The 24,211-nt window shown below is 43.8% G+C and overlaps 1 protein-coding gene across 1 annotated transcript in view; it reads left to right on the top strand.

Annotated features, from left to right (window-relative positions):
• LOC128458432 (glutamate receptor-interacting protein 2) overlaps positions 1-24,211 on the top strand; it is a 32,278-nt gene that overhangs the window by 7,090 nt on the left and 977 nt on the right. The window contains exons 6-22 of the mRNA XM_053443262.1: positions 770-915; positions 1,272-1,419; positions 2,136-2,305; positions 5,675-5,830; positions 5,992-6,144; positions 6,227-6,413; positions 11,722-11,867; positions 13,221-13,301; positions 15,099-15,162; positions 15,676-15,821; positions 17,036-17,180; positions 19,059-19,198; positions 19,774-19,968; positions 20,201-20,360; positions 21,812-21,926; positions 22,024-22,237; positions 22,376-22,566. Coding sequence (XP_053299237.1) covers positions 770-915; positions 1,272-1,419; positions 2,136-2,305; positions 5,675-5,830; positions 5,992-6,144; positions 6,227-6,413; positions 11,722-11,867; positions 13,221-13,301; positions 15,099-15,162; positions 15,676-15,821; positions 17,036-17,180; positions 19,059-19,198; positions 19,774-19,968; positions 20,201-20,360; positions 21,812-21,926; positions 22,024-22,237; positions 22,376-22,566 — 2,557 coding nt within the window. The remainder of the gene's footprint in view (positions 1-769; positions 916-1,271; positions 1,420-2,135; positions 2,306-5,674; positions 5,831-5,991; positions 6,145-6,226; positions 6,414-11,721; positions 11,868-13,220; positions 13,302-15,098; positions 15,163-15,675; positions 15,822-17,035; positions 17,181-19,058; positions 19,199-19,773; positions 19,969-20,200; positions 20,361-21,811; positions 21,927-22,023; positions 22,238-22,375; positions 22,567-24,211) is intronic.

Here is a 24,211-nt window from a genome sequence, read left to right as displayed (position 1 = left end):
AGTTTGCATCGTGTTGTTAAAAAGCTTCAAGGCTATTAGCGTCTTACTTTACATCTTCTGGCTGGTTGGATGACAGCTCGGCGTTACTCACACCCTGGCATCAGGCATAGAGCGTCTATCAGCTGTCTGACGCAGGCCTCTGCATGAAGGAATTATACATTTCCACTTTTTAGGGGAAATAAATTATATCTCTAAATCGGCTACAGCACGGAGAGGCTCCTAAATATCACGTATCCAGGCTGTGAATGTGTTTTTGTCAGAAAAGGGGAAATTAACCAAATTTAAAAGACACTAGATCACCAGAGATTAAAAATATAACATATCCGTGGTTCCATCTCAGTAGTTTGAACATTGGGAAGCAGCAGCAGCAGCTTCACCTGTGATGTGTCCTCGGTTTGAACCTGAGGGGAAATGAAACTGCAGATGAGAGGAGGAGAGACGAGAGGATGATGAGTTCAGATCGATGGACGGTAGAGGAGGTGAGAAGTAGAAGAAAGATGAAAAACAAAGTATAGAATACGCTTTGAGGATTGAAGTGAGGAGTTAGGACGGGTAGGAAACCTTCTTACAGCAATGGACGGTACCCAGTTATACAAATAAGGAATATTTGAACTTGAACTTAGTGACAGAAGGAGAATAATGCTTGATTTCCTTCTTGGGTGGTTTCTTTGGCTGTGAATTATCTTCTATAGTCTTTGAAGTTCATCACTCTGTTGTACGTGTGTGTGTGTGTGTGTCTGTGTGTGTGTGTGTTTGTGTGTATTTCCAGAGAGAGCACGTTGCGTCCCGGGGATCGTCTCCTCAGTGTGGACGGCGTCCCGCTGCACAACGCCAACCACAGCGACGCCCTCACCGTGTTGGCCCAGTGCGGCCAGGAGGCCCTGTTCCAGATAGAGTACGACGTCACCATCATGGGTGAGAGGCTGCACACACACACACTCACACACACACACACACACACACACACACTGACATTTAAAGAAAGGGGTTGTTTAGTTGATGTGTTGACATTTCTCTCCGCCTCCGGCTCAGCTCTGACTTTCTTCTGGAGAAATCGGTTCAATTTTAACTCTCCCACAATCCAATGGTAAAGATCTGTGGTCATCAGGTGATTTATCCTCTGAAGGGCCGACGGCCTCCAGCTCCACTGCTGCACTGTTGATGTTCTAGAGACTGAAATCACTGAATCTGCACATGAGCCTCAGCTCTCAGCAAAAATATAACAATCAGCAAAATGTTTAAATCTTATTGTTTTTCTTTTCTTTCTCCAGACACCGTGACGAACGCCTCCGGGCCGCTGCTGGTGGAAATCCTGAAGTCGCCCGGAGCAACTCTGGGAATCACGCTGACGTCGGCCAATCACCGGAACAAGCAGGTCATCGTCATCGACCGGGTGAAGCATGGCAGCGTGGTGGACAGGTGAACACACAGACACACACACACACACACACACACACAGACACACACAATGTAATCTGTACAAACAGAGTCTTCATGTGAATACACTTAATCTGTAGAGGTAAACTCTTTGGACCAAACCAGGAATTTGTGAAAAGTGTTTTCATTGATCATGTAAGTTTATCACATCAGATATAGTCTTTTTTATGACATCACTTGTTTTAATCTACTAATTTTCATTATCACATTTACTGTAATGTTAAAGAAAACTAAAATACTCAACACATTAAAACAGAGAGAGGACTTAGTGATATGTCTTCAGGCCGATGGGCCGTCAGCTGCTCCGGGGCACGTGCCCTCTTTTCCCATGTGCTCATCGTCCTTGGGCTACAGATGTACAGCGAGTGGGTGTTTCTGCACAGTATATATTGTGTCTCTAACACACACACACACACACACACACACACACACACACACACACACACAGACACACACTCAGGCCTGTAACTCACGCACACAGTAGGAGACAGGATTTTGCCCCGAGCCTCAGTCTGGCTCTAAAATATACACGAGCCCTGAAATGACCTCTGTGGACTGAACTGTTGGACTGTGGAGGTCCAGGTCGTGTCCCTGCTCGTCCCCCACGTGGTCTCCACACTCAGCTTCCATCATGTCCAGGGTCCGTCCACCGTGTGAGGAGCAGCGGCACAAACAAGGTGTTTCCTCTTCCTCTGCAGATGTGGAGCGTTGCATGCTGGGGACCACCTGCTGTCCATAGACGGGACGTCCACAGAGCACTGCACCGTCCTGGAGGCGACGCAGCTCATAGCCAGCACCACAGAACTGGTCAAACTGGAAGTGCTCCCGTCCCATCAAACCAGGCTCGCTGGGAAACAGCACGACACAGGTGGATGCAGTTTAAATGGTTTACCTTCATTTTGCACAGAGCAGGTCACGTGGAGACACGTTTGCATTTTTTATTTCTGCTCTTTGAACCCACTCGATGCAGTTTGTGTGAAAACTCATCTTCTTAGTCATTCATTTAACAGACGCCATAAAGATCTCCCTCAGCTTGAAGTCACTCGGGGTCAGAATCTGGCTTTAAATCCCTAAAACGTTGATATATGCACATAGAGATTCAAGATTATTTCAATTGTACGAAACTGTTTATCTTTAAAAATGCCCCCGGAAACATTATAGTGCCACTTACCTGGAAATGAATAGAATTTGTGAGTCACCAAACTTATTTTAAAAACATACATTATTCAGATTGTTCACCTGATCTCTGCCCGTGGGCTTTGGAGAGAAGAACTGCTTTTTATATTTGGGATGTTTTAGTGTTTTATGTTCATGTTCACTTTTCATCACGGCCCCTGGTTCTAAACTGGGTGTTTGACACAGTTGTATGCTAAATTAAAATATAACTGGATTTCGACAAAAATAATAATTAAAGTCAGACGTGATATTAGAAATTCCTCTAGTGCAAATTGACCGTGAAACATTGTGCAGGGAGGGAGTGAATCCCTTTTTAACCCCAGTCTTTGGTTTGTTAGTAACTAAGATCAGAGAAAACTTGGTGTAAGGATTTGCTAGAAGTCAGAGAAGCTGAATCAAGGGTTAGATCCAAGATCTTAGACATTTCCACTGAATTCTCAGGGAATAATTCATGGATCTGAAACCTTCTGATCTCTCAGTGTGTAAATTGTTGTAGCTGGATTGAATCCAAGCATTGGGCCTTGGTGTAAATATACTTTATACTTTGTTATCCATACCTTCAGCTGGCAGAGTTTGCAGTCATCAGCATAACAATAGAGCTTGAGGTCAAACAGCATCACTTTAAATCCTCACTTCCTCACCTCTTCCTCTGCTGTCACACTGGATAACCAAGACCCCAAATTAGAGCAAATCAAAATGGCCACCAGGTTAACGTTGGAGTTTTTGCCCCAATTAAGTCGCCAATGTGAAAAGAGAGATAATCCCACGTAGCCCGATGTCGTTGTTCGCTCCTTCTCACGAAGCCGAACGCTGATCCAGGAATATCTTTGGCTGCAGCGGCGACTTGGTGTTTAATTAGCTGACGTCGGGTTTTCTGCTCCCACGGCCGAGCGACGACTTCTCCTCTGCAGGAGAGTTAGAGCCAGTGGATTTACAGGAGGGACGCTGAGGCCCACGGCTGTTTTATTATCCAGGGTTAATGCCTCACGGCTTAAGGACACACACACACACACACACACACACACACACACACACACACACACACACACACACACACACACACACACACACACACACACACACACAGGAAAACACACATGTAGGACCTGCGATAAAGCAGCTATTATTAATCCTTTAACATAAGTAAGACAAACTGATTTCTCTGTCTTTTATTTTTTTTGCATTTTTTCTTTGACCTAATTAGACAAACGAAGAGAGGATGAGAACGACAGGATTAAAGGAAAAGGCTGAAAAGACGGAGAATAAAGAGGAATTCTAGATTTTTTTTAATCAGACCGAATCCTCGGGCCACTTCCTTTGGAATTTGTGTAGGGTGGCAGTTTTGGCTCAGCATGAAAAGGACGGAGCGAGAGAAAGTTAAAAAGAGAAGTGGAGAAATAGAGTGGCAGCGGCAGGATGGTATTTCATTAAAGTCATTACGCCTCAGAAGCTGCTCTCGGCCTTTTACCTCCTCCTCTCTCCCTCTCTCCCTCTCTCTCTCTCTCCCTCTCTCCCTCCTTTCCTTTCCTCTCCTCCTAATACAGATCTCCTCCCCTCAAACTTCCCTCCTTTCTCCTCTCGTCCCCCGTTTTTTCTGTTCTTCTTCTTTCTCCCTCCCACCCTTCTATTCTTCTTTTATTCTAGTTTGAAGTGGAAAAAAAACTATAAAGTTAATTTTAAGAAAGTCCTTGAAGTTAGCGATGGCAGCACACACACACACACACAGACACACAAACACACTGGAAAGGTCACAATCTCATCTCGTATCTCCTTAATTTGTCTCAACGAAGCCAAATTCATTCCTCCCTTCTAATCATGACTGTGCAACCGTGTATCTGTGTGTGCCTGTGTGTGTTTGCGTGTGTGTGTGTGTACAGTATGTGTATCTGTGGGCGTGTGTGTTGGGGAGTGAACGCAGCTCATTAGGAAACTGATGGCCTTGCAGCGGACCTTGTGGCCGGCTTGCCACCGCTTTATTAATAGACGCTCTGATTAAAGGTTTTGCAATTTGCAGTTTGCGGTGTGTGTCTGTGTTTGTGTGTATGTGTGCATGTGGGTGTGCCACTTTGATTTGTGTCATTGTTATTGCCGCTTAAATCAGTGTTGCTTCGTGAACACACACTTCCCCCCCTCATGTGTGTGTGTGTGTGTGTGTAAACGATCACAGGTGAGGCTTCATTAGATCTCATCCGTCTGCATCTCTGTGTTTTACTGCAGCCACTTCCTTGTCAGCTGATCTGTCTCGGCTGCGCTTTGCTGGATTTAACGACTTTATTGTCACTCTGTGGGGGGGGGGGGGGGGCGGGGGGGGGGGTCATTAGACGAGAAAACTTTTTCACATTCCTCAAATCTTCACTAAAGCCCCTCAGACCTCCCTCAGTTTATATAAGATGGCCGACGTGTCGAGGAAACAAAAGCTGTGTGTGGGGTCGATGTGGATTAGGATCAACTTCAGAGTTTAGATAAGTGTGTGTGTGTGTGTGTGTGTGTGTGTGTGTGTGTGTGTGTGTGTGTGTGTGTGTGTGTGTGGTGAGGAACCAGTGTTTCCAGATGTACGATCATTTTGCCCCCTGATCAATACCGCATGATAACTAGTCCTTCCTGTCTCATGTTTCAAAATAAGAGCCTTGAAAAGCATCGTTTCCTACTCTGCTCACGATCATTTTTACAAAATACAACAATTTAAACACGACAACATTTCCCATCCTGTGTAAGTTGTCAGACTTTAGCCTTGGACGTCGGGTGATGCTCACAGCAGGGGGGGGTCTCCAGATCGAGGCTCTTCCCTGAGGAGACGGTTCCACCAGCGTCTCTGTGTTTTTAATCAGAATTAGCATTTTGTAGCTCTGATTCATTTACAGTGGAACAAATTAAGGCCTAATGATTTGCTGTAGGAAAACAGAATTTGGGTTTCAGGATAATCGCATAAACTACAACAACTTTACATTCAGAACGTTTTCTCAGAGGTTTTAATATTACGTGTGCAGATGTTAAGTTTGATAGAAGATGGACGCCGGCCCCCTGTGGTCTCACCAGTAACACAATCTCGTGTGTGTTCCAGTGAAGGTTCAAAAGTCGGACCACCCCCACTCCTGGGACCCCTGTGTGAACTACTGTCACCCTCTAAACTCCACCCTCTGCAACACAAGCTCCACCCTCAACAAGTCGTGGACCGCCTCCAACAATAACACCATCAACAGCCTCGACTACTGCAAATGTAAGAGCACGCTTCTTATTTTGAACATGTATGTGATTGTTGACTTTCCCTCCCACCCCTTTGTCTTGTCTCTGATTTAATGAGTTCTTCAGTCCCTGTTCCGTTTCCCATGCAATGCATTATGGGAAAATATTTGGACATCACCTGTCTCTTCTCTGCAGCTCTGGTATCGGCCAGTTTCTCTCCCGGCTCTACGACCACGTCCGGCCCGAGCAGCCAGAGCTCCAGCACCTTGCCCCGGCCCTCGGTTCCCATGAGTCCGCGCAACTCGCTGCTCAAACGCCGGCAGAGGAAGAAAGAGCACAAGAGCTCCTGTAAGGTCCTTTCACCTGTTTGTCCATCAGCAGGGAAACTGATCCTCACAACTCACACAAGTGTCCCTGTGTGTGTGTCCAGTGTCCCTGGCGTCCAGCTCGGTGGGTCCGGGGGGGCAGGTTGTCCACGTGGAGACCAGCGAGGTGGTTCTAATGGGCGACCCGCTCAATGGGTTCGGTGTCCAGCTGCAGGGGGGGATATTCGCCACTGAAACACTGTCTGCACCCCCGCTCATCCGATTCATCGAGCCCGACAGCTCTGCAGAGAGGTGAGGATCACACACACACACACACACACACACACACACACACACACACACACACACACAAGCTGGTTCAGGGGCTGCTTCCTTCAGAGGTCTATCTTCATTTGGTCTGATCTACAGAGTTTCCCTTAGCTCTGAATCGTTAGCTCCCATGTACATTAGCCCAAGAAGGATCCACCTGTTGCTCGGCCATGTTTCATTTGGATCTGGTAATATTGGATTTCTTATTTTTTTAAGTTTGTCTTGAAAAATCGTTCTTTTAATCTTTTATTTAAAATCGTGGCTTTCACTCCGAGAGAGGATGCGAGGGACGATTTAATTATAAAACATGGGACAGAAAATAAATCTTTTGTTTGCAGTGTATTATTTCAATTATATGAAGATTTGATTTCGATTTAACAATTATAGTTATTTTATCACCAAAACCCCAAAAACATCTTGTTTGTTCAAGATCAACATCACACGAACAAACGTTACTGTTATTGTGACTATTAAACTCAAGTAAATAAACATGTTTACATTCTGTAAAACATTCTAACAATACAGAGATTTTGTTGAGTGTGTTTTTTTGTATCAGCATCAAAGTGAATCAGGTTATTTGAGCAGTTCAGCAGCAGTAGTTTGAAAGGTTGGAACAGTTTGTTGAAACTGTGTGATACAAATGTTGTTATTCAACTTTTCTAGTGGCTTTGTGTGTTTTTTGTGAGTAGACATGTTTATGTTGCTTTACTTAGCTTTTCCTGTGATTGCGTGTGTGTGTGTTTGTGTTTTTGTTTGAATGTGTGGGCTTGTGTGTTTGTGAGAGACTGATGGTGGCGTTGTGTGTGTGTGTGTGTGTGTGTGTTGTGCGGGTGTTTAAACATATTGAAGCATTTAATACACAAGAGTGTGGGAGGTGATTTTACTAAATATCCATCTGTGTGAGTGTGTGTGTGTGTGTGTGTGTGTGTGTGTGTGTGTGTGTGTGTGTGTGTGTGTGTGTGTGTGTGTTCCCAATCCGCTGTTTGTTCTTCAATGTTCCTCAATATTAATTCTCAGTTGTGTGTGTCTATATATATATATATCAGTGTGTGTGTGTGTGTTTACAGATCAGCGTTGTCATGGTATTAACAGCTTGTCTACGTGCAGAGTGTGTGTCTGCACCCGAGGCCTCCCTCTCTCCATTAGTGCCCACGCTCACAACACTAATTAGCTGCTTCCCCTCGCCCACGTCACGCAGATCGATAAGAACCTTCCTCTGTGCCTGTCGGGCTGAATCCAAACAAACCATGAATTATATTTAACTCCAGCTTATCGGCTGTGAATCCATCTTTAAGTCCTGTGGCTCTTATCTGTAATTATCCTGCATTAGTGCTGCAGGAAGTTCCTCTGCAAATATGATCTTTTATAGTTTGAACAGTTTATTATTCACGAGTCTGAACTCATCTGTTAGATTTGGCTTTACAAGTAGTTATGTTTTGTATTTGTTGGGATTATTCATTTGATTTGAGGTTGAGTGAATATGGATGAATAAAGTTCCACCTACAGAAACACAAGATAAGGTTTATTTAAACATGTTCACACCTTGATTGGTTCAGACCAACGCACCAAAGTCCAGTCCGACCAGAAGAGGTGTTCTGGGTCCGGATCAAACTGAACCGTGGTTTGGTTTGTTTGCAAAGTGAAAACGTTTTGGGAGAGTTTGGACTTTTGCACCGATCACAGGAAGTAGAGACAGCATTAGACAATAGAAGAAGAAGAAGAAGAAGAAGAAGAAGAAGAAGAAGAAGAAGAAGAAGAAGAAGAAGAAGAAGAAGAAGAAGAAGAAGAAGAAGAAGAAGAAGAAGAAGAAGAAGAAGAAGAAGAAGAAGAAGAAGAGAACATTCAATTCACTTTCAACTGGTAGTATTACTAAAAATATTACAATAAAAACCAAATTAACAAATTGAACTGCTTCATTTGATTTCTCCATTCAAAAAGGAAACAATTCATTATTTTTAATATAGTTAAAAAATAATTTGCAAATACAGAGGCCAAATTTACGACACGCCCTTTTTAGACACACGCCCTCTGTCAACCAATCAGTGTCAGGTATTAGTAGACGTTCATGTGTCAGAGGAAATCCTTTAGTGTCTAAATTACAATGTGAAACCAGAACTAACCAGTTCAAATGAAACTATGGAACAAACACATGAAGCTTGATTCAAACTGTGAACTGAGAAAACGTCCTGAAACAGAACTGAGTGAGTAAAGATGGTTTAAATTCACCAGTATTGAGTGAGATGCCTTTTCAACATCATCCTCTATTTCTATCATCAGCCTGCGAGCAACACACTTAATATTTCACGACTGACAATATGAAGTGTGATTGAAACAGGAGGTCGAGTATCAGTACGTCTCAGTCTCTACAGCACGAGGACAGAAGCAGAGAACAGATAATAACCAAACAGCTGTGGGACGAGTGACGCCTGACGTTTCACTTTTACTGCCGAGTTTACAAGAAGACATTATCGACTAAGCACCAGCTGTAAGTGATGCTCCACAAAGTTTACAGTGTGTGTGTCCCTCGGTGAGTGCAGGCACCCCCCCCCGGCCCACATCCTCCCCCGACTGCTAATATTATTATCCTCACATGTTTTTATCCCTTTTCTCTAATTATTCACAGCTGTTATAACCTTCAACATCTGCTTTACTCTTCTTTTTTTCATCGTCAGCGTTTGACAATTTGTTTTGTTGTATTTTCGACTCATCAGTTATTCGTGAAACTCTTTGATCTGCACCAACCTTTAGAGTCGGACCTGAGTCTATCAGGCCAATACTTTATATATGAGACACAAACATCTCTGTAACACCAGGGTAGTGAACACATGACCTGCAGTGAAACCACTGCCTTATTATACAGATGTCTCTATATTTTCTATAGTTAAATTTAGGATCAATGAAAACTAAGAAACATGTCAGTAAACACCTGAGATCTATCAATATTATGAAGATGTGTTATTACTATTATGATTATGATTATTATTAGTAGTAGTAGTGGTAGTATTATTATTGTTATTTTATGGGTTTGAGGGATCTTATCAGTCAGAATGAAATCAATAGAAGAACGTGAAGTACAAAGCTCCACAGAGGGTGATTATGGTGCAGATCCCGGACATTTTATAACTTCCTGTAACTCCCTGTTATGACAAACCATGAGAACCAGACCTGTGTGTCTGTGTGTTGAAATGGAAACGATTGTTTGGCCTTGGTGAAGAAATGGACTCTGTGTTCAGACCCAACAAATCAACAAACGGACACTGAGAAGCATAAAAACATGTGTTTTTTTTAAAAGTTAATGTTGATTAGTTGTGAAACTGCAGCTGCAGAGACGTCCTTCATGTGTGTCCCAGGAGGAGTAAGTGTCTGCAGGGTGTGAAGAACGTGGCCACGCGTGTCCCAGACGCCTCCTGGTGTGGTGGAGGGATCAAACCAGAACATGTGTGATTGGATCACTCACCACGGATGTTAACACCAGGTCTCAGAGGGAAACGTCTCAGTTATGTTTGTAATGAGTCTTCATGTGGGTTTGTAGAGCAGCTGAGAGGTTGTTGGTTGGATTTCTGAAACCAGTAGTGTAGAAATCAAAGTGCTCACAGGCCAGTATCTGAAAAACAGGAACACCTCCCTCATAAGATACCTTGATGTCTCACCAGGTAGAAGGTCTTTACATGATTCATGACTTTAAGAGGCGGCGCTAATGTGTTTCACGTTCCTCACTCCTGCACTGATGTACGAGGGGAGGATCCAGAAGGAGGCGGGGGGGGGGGATCTTCAAAATCCCAAAGCAGCTAAATATAACACAGTGGAGATGTGTGGCACAGCAGGGGGTCTGACACTCCTCCTGCTGGGAGCTGTCTGGAAACAAGAGGCGTCCCAGGTTCGCTGATATGACAATTAGTACGTCTCCATTTGTTATTTCTCTTCGGAAGCGTTTTCCGACCTGCGGGTGATCGTGTGTGAACCGACGCTAACAGTGACAGGATGTGAACACATGAGAGGAGATGTACAGCAGGTGAGCTGCTGTCGGTGGGTCGATTCCTTCCAGTTATTCAGACTGAAACTATGTGAGGCTTTTTTCTTCTTGTACCCATCTCAGAGTTTCACTAAACCTTTACTTTTTCCACACGTCTTTTTTTACTGGAGGGAAATCAGCTCAGATCTAATCACAATAAAGCCCAGAGATTTACATTTTAATACAACAAAACCTAACACACGCTGCAGGAGACGTTTCCACATGTACGAGTATCACCTCCACAGATTGAGGTCCAGGACATAGAGCTGCTGTCAGACATGAACTCCAGACACTCTCCTGATCCAGAGGGGCTTCACGGGGGGGGTGTCTGACTCAGTGGCTTCAGACGTTCTCCAGCAGTGACTCTGTTGATGGGATTTCTTAAACCTGATGGATGCAGAAGTGAAGAAAAAGCTGAAGGAGCACAAATATCTCAGGATGAAGAAGAGGAGGCACACACGTAGAAAACACACATAGTCAGAAAGAAGAAGAATTGAAAGCTTTTGGTGATAATAACTGACCCTGGTGAATATAATCTGTGCCATGTATAATCACCACTAATTAGATTGTGTAAATCGTTAACCCCTTGTAGACGAATGTCACAAATTTGCCTCAAACCCCATTCCGGTCTTAATGCCGCCGAGGTGACGATTGTGCCTGATGGTGCAAATACTACACATACCAAGCAAGGTATTGGAAGCACTCTGCCGCCATCTAGTGGTCGGAGTGGGAAATACATACTAGCCCCTTGGGAAGTTATTTTGAGGTATTAAGCTGTATTTGAAATACTGTGATGATAGAACAGCAATGATTGTACAGAAAACATATGTTGTTATTCAATTTCAAGCAAAAGCAGCATCAATATAATAATCTACATACCAAAATTTGTTAAATTAAGGTTATGCCCCATTATGCCTAATGTCGCTAATTTGCCTCATACATAAATTTATATCTATTGTATATGCTATATTGAAATTAACAATCTCCACTTAATTTAGCATCTGTAAGACAAAAACACCAATAATACTTTTTTTATATAATTGGAAATTAATTCAGGCAATAAGGGGTTAAACATAAAATTGAGAAAACTCATCGTATGATTTATTTTGTAGACGGCAGAGATAAGAACTCGAGAAGATATGAAATGATGTGAAAACTGTCAAACTGATGTGGAACATTGAGGCTGATGCTGTCAAATCTTACTGGTTTCTACTGGGACATGAAGTAAAGTTACAGCGTCCAGTCTGTCTGACACCACCGTGGTTCCTCTCGCTGTAGGTGTGGCCTGCTCCAGGTGGGAGACCGGCTCCTGTCAATCAACGGGATCCCCACGGAGGACGGGACCCTGGAGGAAGCCAATCAGCTTCTCCGAGACGCGGCTCTGACCAACAAGGTGTCGCTGGAGATCGAGTTCGACGTCGCAGGTTTGAGAAAAAACTCATTCTTAACTTATCCTGGTTAATTTTATTCCCTTTGTCGTGATGTGAAACTTTATTATAGCTCATATCATATTATACATTATCTCAAGGCACTTTACATAGAAGGTCAAGACCCTTTAAGGATGGTATATACCTCAGTCAGACAGTACTAGTGTTTAATACTGTAATAATGATATTTCATTATAATTCATAATCACTGAATCGTTTGAATATGATGAATGATTAGCACATTTGGAGAAGCTGTAGTTTGTAGTTGGTTCCAAAAGCATCACTACACTATGTGACATCATTTCTCTGACTTCACAGTGATGTCATTCCTATTGTACAGTACCATACATCTATATAAGTTAAATAGTCAAATATGTTTTAAGTTATTTTGTATTAGATACATATTAGGAGCATTGCTCGTCCAACCGGCTTTAAAACATTTTCTCAAAGAGAGTTAATAAACGGTTTATTCTTCCTGACAAAGTTTAGTTTTTAGTGGTTTTAAACCAGTGGATGAACTGGTCAGAGGCTGCTGTGTCAGTGAAGTGGAGGGTGGACAGGATAAGTGCAGCTCTTCCCTGCAGCTCTTCCACCTCGTCTTCATTACCCCGGGGACTCTCCTGAGTCCAGAACAAAACGTCTCTGTCTCCGGTGTCCACCTGTTAAACTGGGTCTGGAGCCTCATGCAGGTGAAGGTAGAATCAGTCCTGGACTCAGAAAGTTAAAGTTAAAGGGATTTATTCTAAAGAGCTATAAGAAGGAGACGTCTGGTTCTTCTCTTCACTTTCACTTTGTTTTTAACTGTTGGCTCTGAATCCACAAATCACGTTTTCTTCCATTTATATGAAGCCGTCTTTCATAAAGTTGCATCAGCTAATTTGCTGATATATCACCGGCAATAAGTGGTGATGAAATCAGAAGCATGTGTCCTCTAAGCAGAGAGAGAATGAGCCTGAAGGTCGGTGCAGCCTGATGAAGGTTCTCAATCCTGAAAGACTTCAAATCTGTCCGATGGGAGTTCTCTCTCGTTTTCAGCTGAAAGCAACAACACTGCTGTTAAATCCCTCTGATGTGCAGTGAAGTCTCCGGCTGATGGTGCAAGAAGAGGAGGTTGTGTTGTCTTCAGCCTTTCTGTATCAGTTTCATTATGGGATGGATCCGTATGAAACTAAGTAGGAGGATGTGAACATTTTTTAAATATTGTAAAGTCGGAGAAAAGTCGCTAAATGAGTCGTATTTACAAACGGGATAAAATAACTATTTGTTACTTCTTTTTGTGTTAATGACTTGTTTAACGTGTGTGTGTGTGTGTGCGTGTGTGTGTGTGTGTGTGTGTGTTGTGTGTTCCAGAGTCTGTGGTGCCCAGCAGCGGCACCTTCCACGTCAAGCTGCCGAAGAAGAGAGGCGTGGAGCTGGGACTCACAATCAGTGGTAGCAACGCACACATACAGACACACAAAACCAAATATTGTTAATGCATGCGATCTTCATTCTGTTTTGAAGAGCTGCAGGCAGAATGTTTGAATGTCAGAGACCACCCTGCACACACACACACAAGCAGACACACACACACACACACACACAAGCAGACACTTGTGTTACCCAGGGTAGCCGGTGCTGCCGGGCCTTTAAACATCAACAGTGTTTATAAAATGGCACAGAAACCAGGGGACGCTCTCCCAGTGTGTTTCTCATGCTGGTGACACTGGCCTCACACCACGAGAGCAACAGAGTGCAGATTCAACCCTGTGCACTTCTCTCTCTGTGATCCTCTGACTCTGGGACGTTTCTCAGGCTGACAACCAACTAGAGGAAGGAAACAGTGAGAAGAGCATTGTGTGTCTGCTTTAGAGAAATTCCCCCGATGAGTGTGTTGCACAGTTCACCGACCACAAACCCATCAAACTGCTGTGGGATGGATCGGATGCTGCTGGTTTCGGGGGGGCCTGGTGCCATCTCCCATCATCAGCTCTGGACGCCGCTAATGTCTTTCTGGATAAATGGGAGAAAGAGCCTCCAGTCTTTCTTTGTGTGTAGAGTGTGTGTGTAGAGTGTGTGTGTGTGTGTGTGTCTGGTGGCGCAGCACATTAATGCTTAAGTATGTTGCATGTAAAAACAGTTTAAAAGAAAAAGTCAACAATCTGTCACTGGAAACATGAATTCATTTGAATCCTTCATTACATGTCCACGTAGGCGATAACACACTCGCTCTTCAGTGGTAATGACCTACATTCAGTGTTTAATTATTGTGAGTCAGGGACTTGTGTGTGTGTCTGTGTGTGTGTGTGAGACGCAGTGTGCTGAGATTAACTGAATTACTTTAGGTGGCATTAAATCTGAAGCTGGCACATCTTAAAATATTTGGATTAGAGACATAAATACGTCAGTAAGTGGTTTATTAGGCAGATTTACAGAAGACTAAAAACTGACTGAGAGAACGTGAAGGATTTAGATCGGCCTGGTTTCTCTAGAACTCTGTAAACTCCATCTTTCACCTCCTCAGTGTTGTTTATTAAATGGTCATTGGTCCAGAAAACCTCAGTTTTTATTGATCATTTCTGATAAAAATTTAAAAAAGCAACATTGATGGAAACACACTCATCAAAACCAGAACTGTGCAATAGCGCCATCTCCTGGAGGAAAGTGTTCACAGCTGATTCCACACCGACGTCATCAGCCATGTTGGACACTTCCTCTTCGATTTAGTGTTAAACTGAGATTTAACCGCTATTTGCTCTTTAAACTGTTTAAATTATAATTTCATTGCTAGAGCGGGTCGTCCACTAACAAGAAGGTCGGTGGTTCGATCCCGGGATTGTCCCTTTCATGTCTAACTTGCTCTTGATGGCAGATTGTGACGTGTGAGGATTTACTCTCCTTTGTTTCGTTATTTCAAAACTGATGAAAGTCTATGATGCTCTACATTTTACAATCTACATTATTATTATTATTACTGATGTAATTTTTAAACTTTACTGAGCATTAAATTGTTTTCAGACACACAGACAATAACAGAAACTTTAGGCATCACAACAAAAGTATGTAAATAAAATACAGTGGTCTAGATTACTGATGTTATTACTGAAGGACAATTTTCTCATTAAGGATGTGTTAAAGTAACAAATGTGTTGTTTTATGATAATCTTTATCAGCAGTAAAAGTAACATTTGTATTCAACGTTATATTTTATTGTCTCTTCTGCTTCTTTGATGTCGTCTCCCTCTGCAGCCAGTAAGAAGCCAGGAGAGCCCCTCATCATCTCTGACATCAAGAAGGGCAGCATGGCCCACAGGTATCAGATCTCTTCTATACCTCCTCCACCTCCTCCTCCTCCTCCTCCTCTCCTCTCCTCCTCTCCTCCTCTCCTCCTCTCCTCGTCTCCTCTCCTCTCCTCTCCTCTCCTCTCCTCTCATCTCCTCCTCTCCTCTTCTATTCTATTCTATTCTCTCCTCTATATTCAATTATATTTCTTTGTCAATCAAACATGTTTTTAACTTTTATTCACTTTTTAACCAGGTTTTGAAAGTGAAGATATCTTTATTGATATATTACATGTATATTGTTAGTAGAAGTAGTAATAATATTAGCATTAGTAGTATTTTATAATGTGTCACAAGTTGTCACACACAACTCTGACTTCCTCTGTTTCTCCCCCTTGTGTCTCTCCCCTCCTCCTCCTCCTCCTCCTCCTCCTCACCTCTCCTCCTCCTCCTCCTCCTCACCTCTCCTCCTGCTCCTCCTCCTCCTCTCCTATCCTCCTCCTCCTCCTCCTCCTCCTCCTCCTCCTCCTCTCCCCCCCCTTCAGAACAGGAACACTGGAGCCGGGTGATAAACTCTTGGCCATCGACAACGTCCGCCTGGAGAACTGCTCCCGAGACGACGCCGAGCAGATCCTGCAGCAGTGTGAGGAGCTCGTCAAGCTGAAGATCCGCAAAGACGAAGACAACTCAGGTACAGGTGTGCATGTGCTGGGGGGGGGGGTGATGATGATGCTGCTGCTTTTATCCACCACAGCATCATCAGTTTAATGCGAGGTGCACTGACAGGGTTTGGCCACCAGGCGGTAATGTTGTCCATGGATTTCTGCTGCAGCTGTGAAACGGCTTCATCTCTGACATCTGTGTTCCTGCTGCTTCCTCATGGATCCCAGTGGGGAAAATGACAAATGATCCCAGTATGAAGCAATAAAACCAGCAACATGTAAAAGAGATATTAGAGTCTCAGGATGTTTGCACCGTGATAAAGATCCAGTCGTCTTGTGTTCTCGAGGCTTCAGGCAGCTGAGGGGCGGCTCAAGGCCACTGGGTCACGTGTCACCGGTCTCACAGCCGCCATCTTGGATTTGTGCACACTCAAATGGTCAAAGTTGTGTGTCCGTGTTCCTCTGTGTGCGATTTGATGCGATGTAGCGGAGGGATTGTGTAATCATGTTAGATTATGACTCAGCGTATAATCACATTCCCATCCCCTAGACATGCACCATGCATAGACAGACAGACAGACACACACACACACACACACACACACACACACACACACACAAGCACAGGTTCAGGTTTGATGGGACATGATGACAAGGCAGTCTTCGCCTGGTTACCATGGAAACTGCATTTCTCACTGGTTTTTGTCTTGAGAGTTTTAACGTGATTTAGGAATGATGTGTGTCTGTGTGTGTGTGTGTGTCTGTGTGTGTGTGCGTGTGTTTCTGTGGTAACATAACACAGTATCATTCTCATAACAAGTCTGTTATCATCCATTATTTTAAGCTTTAATTTGTTTAATGATACTTGATAGCATTTAGTTTACAAAAACAACTATATTAATTAACTATAACTTGTCAATCTGTTTTTCATTTGTTTATTGACAGTGGTGTGTGCTTCTTAATGTTGTTGTGTTTTTATCTGTCAACAAATAAACAGTGATTTCTCCAGAGTTGTTAAAGAAATTCTGTGGATGATGGAAAATTCCTGAAGTGTTTATAGTGTGTGTGTGTGTGTGTGTCAGATAATATCTGTACTTTAGAGCTGATGCAGTGGAATATAACGTGTGTGTGTGTGTGTGTGTGTGTGTGTGTGTGTGTGTGTGTGTGTGTGTGTGTGTGTGTGTGTGTGTGTGTGTGTGTGTGTCTGTGTGTGTGTGTGTGTGTGTGTGTGTGTGTGTACCAGATGAGCAGGAGACGTCGGGCAGCATCATCTACACGGTGGAGCTGAAGCGGTACGGAGGCCCTCTGGGTATCACCATCTCAGGCACAGAGGAGCCCTTTGACCCCATCATCATATCAGGCCTAACCAAGAGAGGCCTGGCTGAGAGGTGCACACACACACACAAACACACACACACACACAAAGACACACCCACACACACACGCAGTCTCTTCTTGGAAATGGAGGTTGCTTGACTTCAGCTCACAGTTTTTTATTGCACAGTTTTCACCTCACTCAGGATAAACTGGATATTCATGCTTTGTGTTTTCGCTGCTCCAGCACCTGACCTTGTTTGATTCCTAAACACACTCAGGTTGTGTTGTTGTTGCACAGATGTTATCTTTGCATCTGCAGAAGTTCATGTTTGTTCCACCTTTCCACTCTCTGATGTTTCACTGTGACTCATTTCAACACGGATGTTGATCCGTGTTGAAATGAGCGTGTGATTCCTGGAAGAGTTTATTTCTATCGATTAGTTCGGTGAGAGGAGGCGTGACTGTTGGACGTCTCTGGATCAAACGATGTAGCTTCACTAAAAGCTTGAAGTTAGTCGAGGACATGTGAAAGACAGTTTTGTTTTCCACTCCTGTGAATGCCAACGTCAAATTGTTGAATAACTAATTACTACTACACACAAAACCCGAACAGTGATACTTCCTGTGGCTGTTCCAGGTCCGGACCTTGTGTTCTGCCTGGAAATGAAGCCTCGTCAAACGTGATTAGTCAAACTAGAAAGCTTCCAGCCCTTGACATATCAGTCCCTTACCGGCAGATTCTGCATATTCACATGAAGCATCTGTTCGTAGAGATTAATAGATATCACCATCATCAAGATCCATTTAATATTTCATGAGAAATCAGTGAAATTGACAAAAACAAAAGAATAAAGAGCAACTCTTCCTCTCACCAGGTTTGGTTGAAATTGGTTTGGTGGTAACAAACCGGTCGGACACTGGAGGACGTCCAGATTTCAGTTAGTGTCCAAAGCAGCAAAGAGACCGAGTGGACGATGACATAATGGTTTCCCTGAGTCATAATCATCCACTGGTGAATTCAGCTTAACTCCAGTTCACCACACAACGTTTAACTCACAGTGAAATGTCAGCTCTCATGTCCACAGCTCACGTGTCTCTCCACAAAAAACACACACTCAGCGAGGCAGCTTACAGCTTACTGCCTCCACACACACACAATCGCACACAGACACACACACTCTCCGTGACCCCATTTCTTGCCGTTTGTGATGTAATTGTTCTATTTCCTGTTCCAAACTGTTGTCGATAAAGCACTTTTGTCTGGGACCTGTTTGCTAAAAGCTCTATAAATACTTTGGGCTCAGCTTGAGAACAAAGTGCAGGAGCTGGGATGATGAGGGAAACATTCACACCGACCCGTCTCTGCTTCTTCCTCTCGGAGCTTCAGTCAAACAGAAGCTACAGGAAACACATGAAGGAACATGTCGCTGCTCACAGATCAGTTCCCATCATGCACCTGTGAGATTAGAGCTCAGAGTGAACGACACGAGATACAGGAGTGTTTTACATTTTACTGCCGGTTGAAAGAACTCGGCCGTTGAAAGGAAACCTTGTCGGGACCATAGATTAGTCAAGTTCTTAATTTGAATTGTAAATATTAAACTTAAATCTGTCAAAAAATGACAGCGTCACTTCAGCCTTTAGTTTGTTTCCTGTCCTGTGCAAGATGGACGACAGGACGGCTCCTCTATCGCCACCTGGTGGGAGGGGTCATGAATACCAGCTCCTCCATGTTGTTGGAATGGACACGAACAAATCTTTATTTAAGGTCTATGTATCTAATTAATTGACTCGTTAGGGGAAGATTGTGGTTTGTTTCGATCTCCAAAACATTTTGAATATCAATTTAAAATGTCAAAACTCCAAAGATCTACAAAAGGACACCCACACACCCACAACACCATTGTGTTCCTGTTTGTGTGAATGTGTGTGTCTTCCTGTGTGTCCAGGACCGGGGCGATCCACGTCGGGGATCGGATCCTGGCGATCAACAGCGTGAGTCTGAAAGGCAAACCGCTGAGCGAGGCCATCCACCTGCTGCAGATGGCCGGGGAGACGGTCACCCTGAAGATCAAGAAGCAGCTCGACAGTGAGTGTGAGTTGGACGAGTTTTATTAATTTAATATCGTCAAGCTGCCGACGTGAACTCAGTGTTATCGACCGTCTGAATTCTGATGAACGTGATAAACATTTTAAAACGGCTTTCCCCCCAAACCATTAAAATACTACTCACACACAGCAACTGTATTCAAACTGTTTAATGTTATTTTATATTTAATTGAGTTTTCTTTCATATTTTTGAATATTGAAATAGAATTTTTTGATATAACTGTATATTTGATCTTATTGTTCTGTCTCCTTTTTAAAAGTTTGTGTTTCTTAACTTGCTCTTTTTAATGAAGATCACCTGCAGAGGCTTTTCACAGGATTTTATTTATAACCATCGAGAGAATAAACATCTTGAAATCTTCCCTCAGTTTCTTCTCAAGACTAAAATAGTGAAGCATCACTCAACTCTCTGGTGGTTTGAGCAGCTGATCTAAAGTTTCCTCCTGTGATGGAGTCTCAGAACCGATCGAACCCTCTGACCCGTCTGGAAATAGCCTCATCGTCTTCGGGTTTTTCTTTGTTGTCTAAATTTAAATCCAGCTTCTTCTCTCCAAGACTCGGAGGAGAGGAAAGCGGCGGATGCGGAGGACACGACAGAGAACGAGCTGAGCGACCCCGACGAGGACGATTTGACGGACAGCCAACAGACCAGCAAGATGTCCGAGCTCTACTCCACCACCATTCCCAGCGTGGACTCTGCCATGGAGTCCTGGGACGGCTCGGGGATGGACGCGGGCTACGGCAGCCAGGGTGAGTGCTGGACTCACACGAGCAGAGGGGAAGGTCAGAGTGGAGGTAATGCTGTGAAAGGTCAAAGAGCGAGCGCAGGGGAATTCACTCTGACACGTGGGACTTGGTCTGGTGATGCTAATCTGTCAGCTGAGCCTCAGGAGAAGCCTTCGTAAAACACTTGTGAAGCTGAGTGATGATATTTTGTTTTATGAAAACTTTTATAAACATGAGCCCCTTCCTCCTCCTGCAGGCACGTACAGTAATCAAGTTGTGGGCATCACGCTCCACCCGCACGAGTGGCGCAGTGCGAAGCAGCAGCAGCGCGGCGCCACGCCTCCTCCTGGACACCGGAAGAACTACCCCTTCAGCGATGGAGGGTTCAGTGAGGACGACTGGGACAAACCACCGGGGTAGGACTGAACTTTAGTGTCATATTTTTAAATTACCAGTCGTGTATCCTGTGGATTTATGAATGAATACTGCATAAAGCTTGATCTTCTCATTCAGCAGCCATTTGTTCACATTCAGTTTTGTGTTCCTTGAAAATCCGACATTTAATTTTTGAGCATGTCTGCATTGGTTTTTGTCAAAATTACATTATTGTAAAGTAGATTAATTGAACAGGTATAGATTTAGATTCTAACACTTATTTAAATCAAAAAACTAAAATGGAAAACATTAATTAATTAATATTTCTCCATTTATATTAAGATGGAGGGCACACCTCAGCTTCCTCCCACAAAAGTGTGGCCAAAATATACCAAATGTGGGTTCCGCCATCCTGAAAATGTATTTGATGTGTAATATGACTTTATGGTTCGGCCCATGTCCCATCCATTAACATGGAGAAGGCCGTGTTTATGATCTATACCGCTGCCAGCCACCAGGGGATGATAAAGATGATGTGGCTTCACTTTCTGGAGCTGTTATGTCGTCCATCTTTATTTATAATCTACGACCAAAACATACAAAACTAGGGTATAATCCTCGAAGGACACGTTATATATAATATAGAGCACAGGTAAAAAAAAACTGATAGATAATAGATATATAGGAAGCTGGTTAAGTATAAAATAGTTATTAATGAAATATTTATGGAGGAGGGCCGAGATTAACAAGTTCTTTTTGAATATTGATATTAAATCAAGTGTTTGATTTTTTTCCTCATCACTTTTTGTAAATAATTCTTTTTTCTGTTTCTGTTTTTTCATTTTTTATTGCATCTTGGAACTAAAGGAAAAATGAATTGACTGTGAATCTTCATAACTTTATATTCTACAGTAAATTCAACCATTTCAGCTCAAAAACAGAATCATGTGATCTCCTCGGTGGCGGCTGCACCAGGAGTTTGTGTGGAAGTGCAGAGTTGAGTGGTGAAGTGAGCGATGGTGACAGAGGATCTGGAATATGTGTGTGTGCATAGTTGTGCGTCAGGAGGTTAAGCCTTGTGGGGATAGCAACGTTCGCTGGGGTTATATAACACTGCTGCGGGTGGAGAGAAAAATCATTTGCACAGTGAAAGTGAACTAATCTTGTCAGTTGAGGGTTATTCAGTGTAAAAAAATAGATTACTCATGTTAGATTTAACCAGAACGAGCAGTCCCGTCCTGTCCTGGCAACTCTCGGTGTCCACAGCGGCTTTGCAGATCACGCTACACTCACGCTACAGTACATGAACAATATAATGAGGTGGAAGTTATGCCCTGTTCACGTTTATTCTCATGGGAGGACAGAAAACTTTCATGTGATGGAGAAAGAGCCCAGAGACTGAGAGGCAGGTCGATGGAAGACGTGTTTGGTCTTTCAAATATCCACTGAGCATCTTCACTGTACTAAACTTTGTGTTCTCGTTGTGCGACAGGTTCATCGGCCAACCGCCGGACGGAATTCTGTTGGATCCCGAGGACAGCTTCTGGTGTCAGGCGCTCGAGGACCTGGAGACCTGCGGCCAATCAGAGCTGCTCAGAGAGATCGAGGTCAGTCGGCACGTTAGCATCCGCGTCCACAAATAAAAAATAAACATAGGTAGTTACGTGTTCTAGACCTAGTTCATGTGTGTGTGTGTCTGTGCAGGCGTCCATCATGACAGGCACGGCCATCAGTCTGGGTGTGGACGGCGTCAACAAGCCTCCACCTGAGCCGCTACTGAGCCACAACAGGATGAGCCCACTGCGGAGAAATTCTCTCCTGCACCAGGGAAACCACCTGCACCAGGGCACGCACCTCCACCAGGGGGCCCACCTGCATGAGGAGGCCCACCTGCACGAAGAGGCCCAGCTTCACCAAGGTCAGTGGCAGACGAGACAGAATCAAACGTGTCTCCAGGAAACTGATACGAGGACGGATGAAAGGGGAAACAACTAAATGCTCTGCGTCAAATGCTCGCTGAAATACTGTCAACAGCAAACCTGTGATGTCCCCTCAGAATCCCTCCTGCGCCAGGAGATCCATTTCAACCAGGAGGCCCTGCTGCACCACGACAACCAGTCCCCTCTCCTGCACCATGATCCCAGACCCAAGGCGTCCCTGAGGGTGTCGGAGAGGACGTGGGAGTCTCGACGGATTAAAGAGGAGATGCAGGGCATTCTGTCCCCGACGCCTCTGGAGCTGCACAAAGTGAGTTCAGAGCTGCCAGCGGGTCAGTGAGTGGTAAACAGAAGGGAGCGCTGCTTTCTTAAAAGATCAACCGGGGGGAAAAGGTTTGAGGAATCCTAAAAGGCTTTTTAGGATTCTTGTTGAGAGCTTAGTGAGAAGATCCGTCCACTTTCATGGCTGGAACACGGGGTCAGGAGGAGAGGAGCTTTTTAAAGTTTTAATTTGAGGTATATGCAGGTTTTTAAATTCCTTTCCCATTGCCAGTCGAGGTGTTCACCTTTCGGTTTCTCTCTCTGCTTTGTGAGTCATTTTTGTTGCATGAAAGAAACTGAAACTGAAATGTTCTCTCCCGCTGTCTCGATGCTTTACCTGCAGATGAAAGGTCGCTGGTGCACGTTGTTCACAAGATGATAAAAAACGTTTGTTTCTGTTTAAACACCAACGCCTGGAAATTCAATGTGCGTCATAGTGCGGCGTCAAGACAAGAACAAAAATGAGCTTGTTCAGCTTGGTGTCCTGTTTCCATCACTGTCTATCAGAGACAGAGTCATTTGAATCCATTGACATTGCAGACAAAAGCCAGATGTTAGTGGGTTTTAATGGTTTTCTTCGAGCTAGAGAGACAATCGGATTCCCACTGCTTCCAAAACACAAAATGATCTGTCTAGTTTTTCAAATGTGAAGACAAACACGTTTTCAAATGCTGTGAGGAGGAGTTGTGTAATGTTCCTCACAGATCTGAGGTCTGCCAGGGACTCTGCAGCAGAATCCACACTTTTGTTTTTATCATCCAAACGGGTGAAGAGTCGTGACCAGAAACCATCACACGATATTAACGTTAATGGTTCACAGCTGGATTAAACCAGCGTCCCAGTGCTGGCGATGGGTCGTCCACCACCGACCACGACTTTCAGCTGCTTCCACTTTACGAGGCCATAAAAACGACCTCTCCAGGAATTGTTTTTGTGAGGAAGACGTTAGTTCTGTGCTCTGCAGGGTGTTGTGTAACAAAGTGGGGAATGTACTGCTCGGCTGCTCGGCCTGGTGCGGCCCGGGCCCAGCACGAGAAAGACATTTGTTATCCAGGGAGAAAGTACATTAAAGTGAATCCTCGGCTGGTTCACTGATGGACTCGTTGGCCGTCCGCCAAAGTGTTACAGTCTTTAAATGGTGCCTCATTAAAAGATCATGTAATATTCATACATGCTGCGCTGCCTCTCCAGCTTTTTGTTAAGCCCCGATTTCTCAGGAGAACATCTGCTCCTCATTACTTATTGTAAAAATATCCCTTTTGCATTTAGCTCTCTGGCTCTATTGAACGGTTTGGAGAGGAAGCCGTCATGCTTCAGTAAAGTGATGCAGCATGGGTGGAAAGTGAACAGTGGATCATTTAGAAACTCATCGTAACACAAGGGGCTGATTGTTTTTAAATAATTGATTCTCAGGATCTAAAAGCCTCCAAAAAAGTATTTAGATAATCTTGCATTTCATTTTCAAAGGTCTTACATGTTGTTTAAGTTATTGTTATACTTTTCAGGTAGGTACTGAAGAAACGTATGATAATAATAATGTATATTTCTAGGTCATAATACTTTATTACGTAGGATTTAGGAAACTGTGTTTTTTTTCCTGCTTTTTTAAATCAGGAGGATTTTCTGTCACTTTA

The sequence above is a fragment of the Pleuronectes platessa genome, chromosome 2 (assembly GCF_947347685.1).
Source record: "Pleuronectes platessa chromosome 2, fPlePla1.1, whole genome shotgun sequence".
NCBI lineage: Eukaryota > Metazoa > Chordata > Actinopteri > Pleuronectiformes > Pleuronectidae > Pleuronectes > Pleuronectes platessa.
Note: the sequence above shows the minus strand (reverse complement) of the source record. Positions and strands in the feature narration are given on the sequence as shown.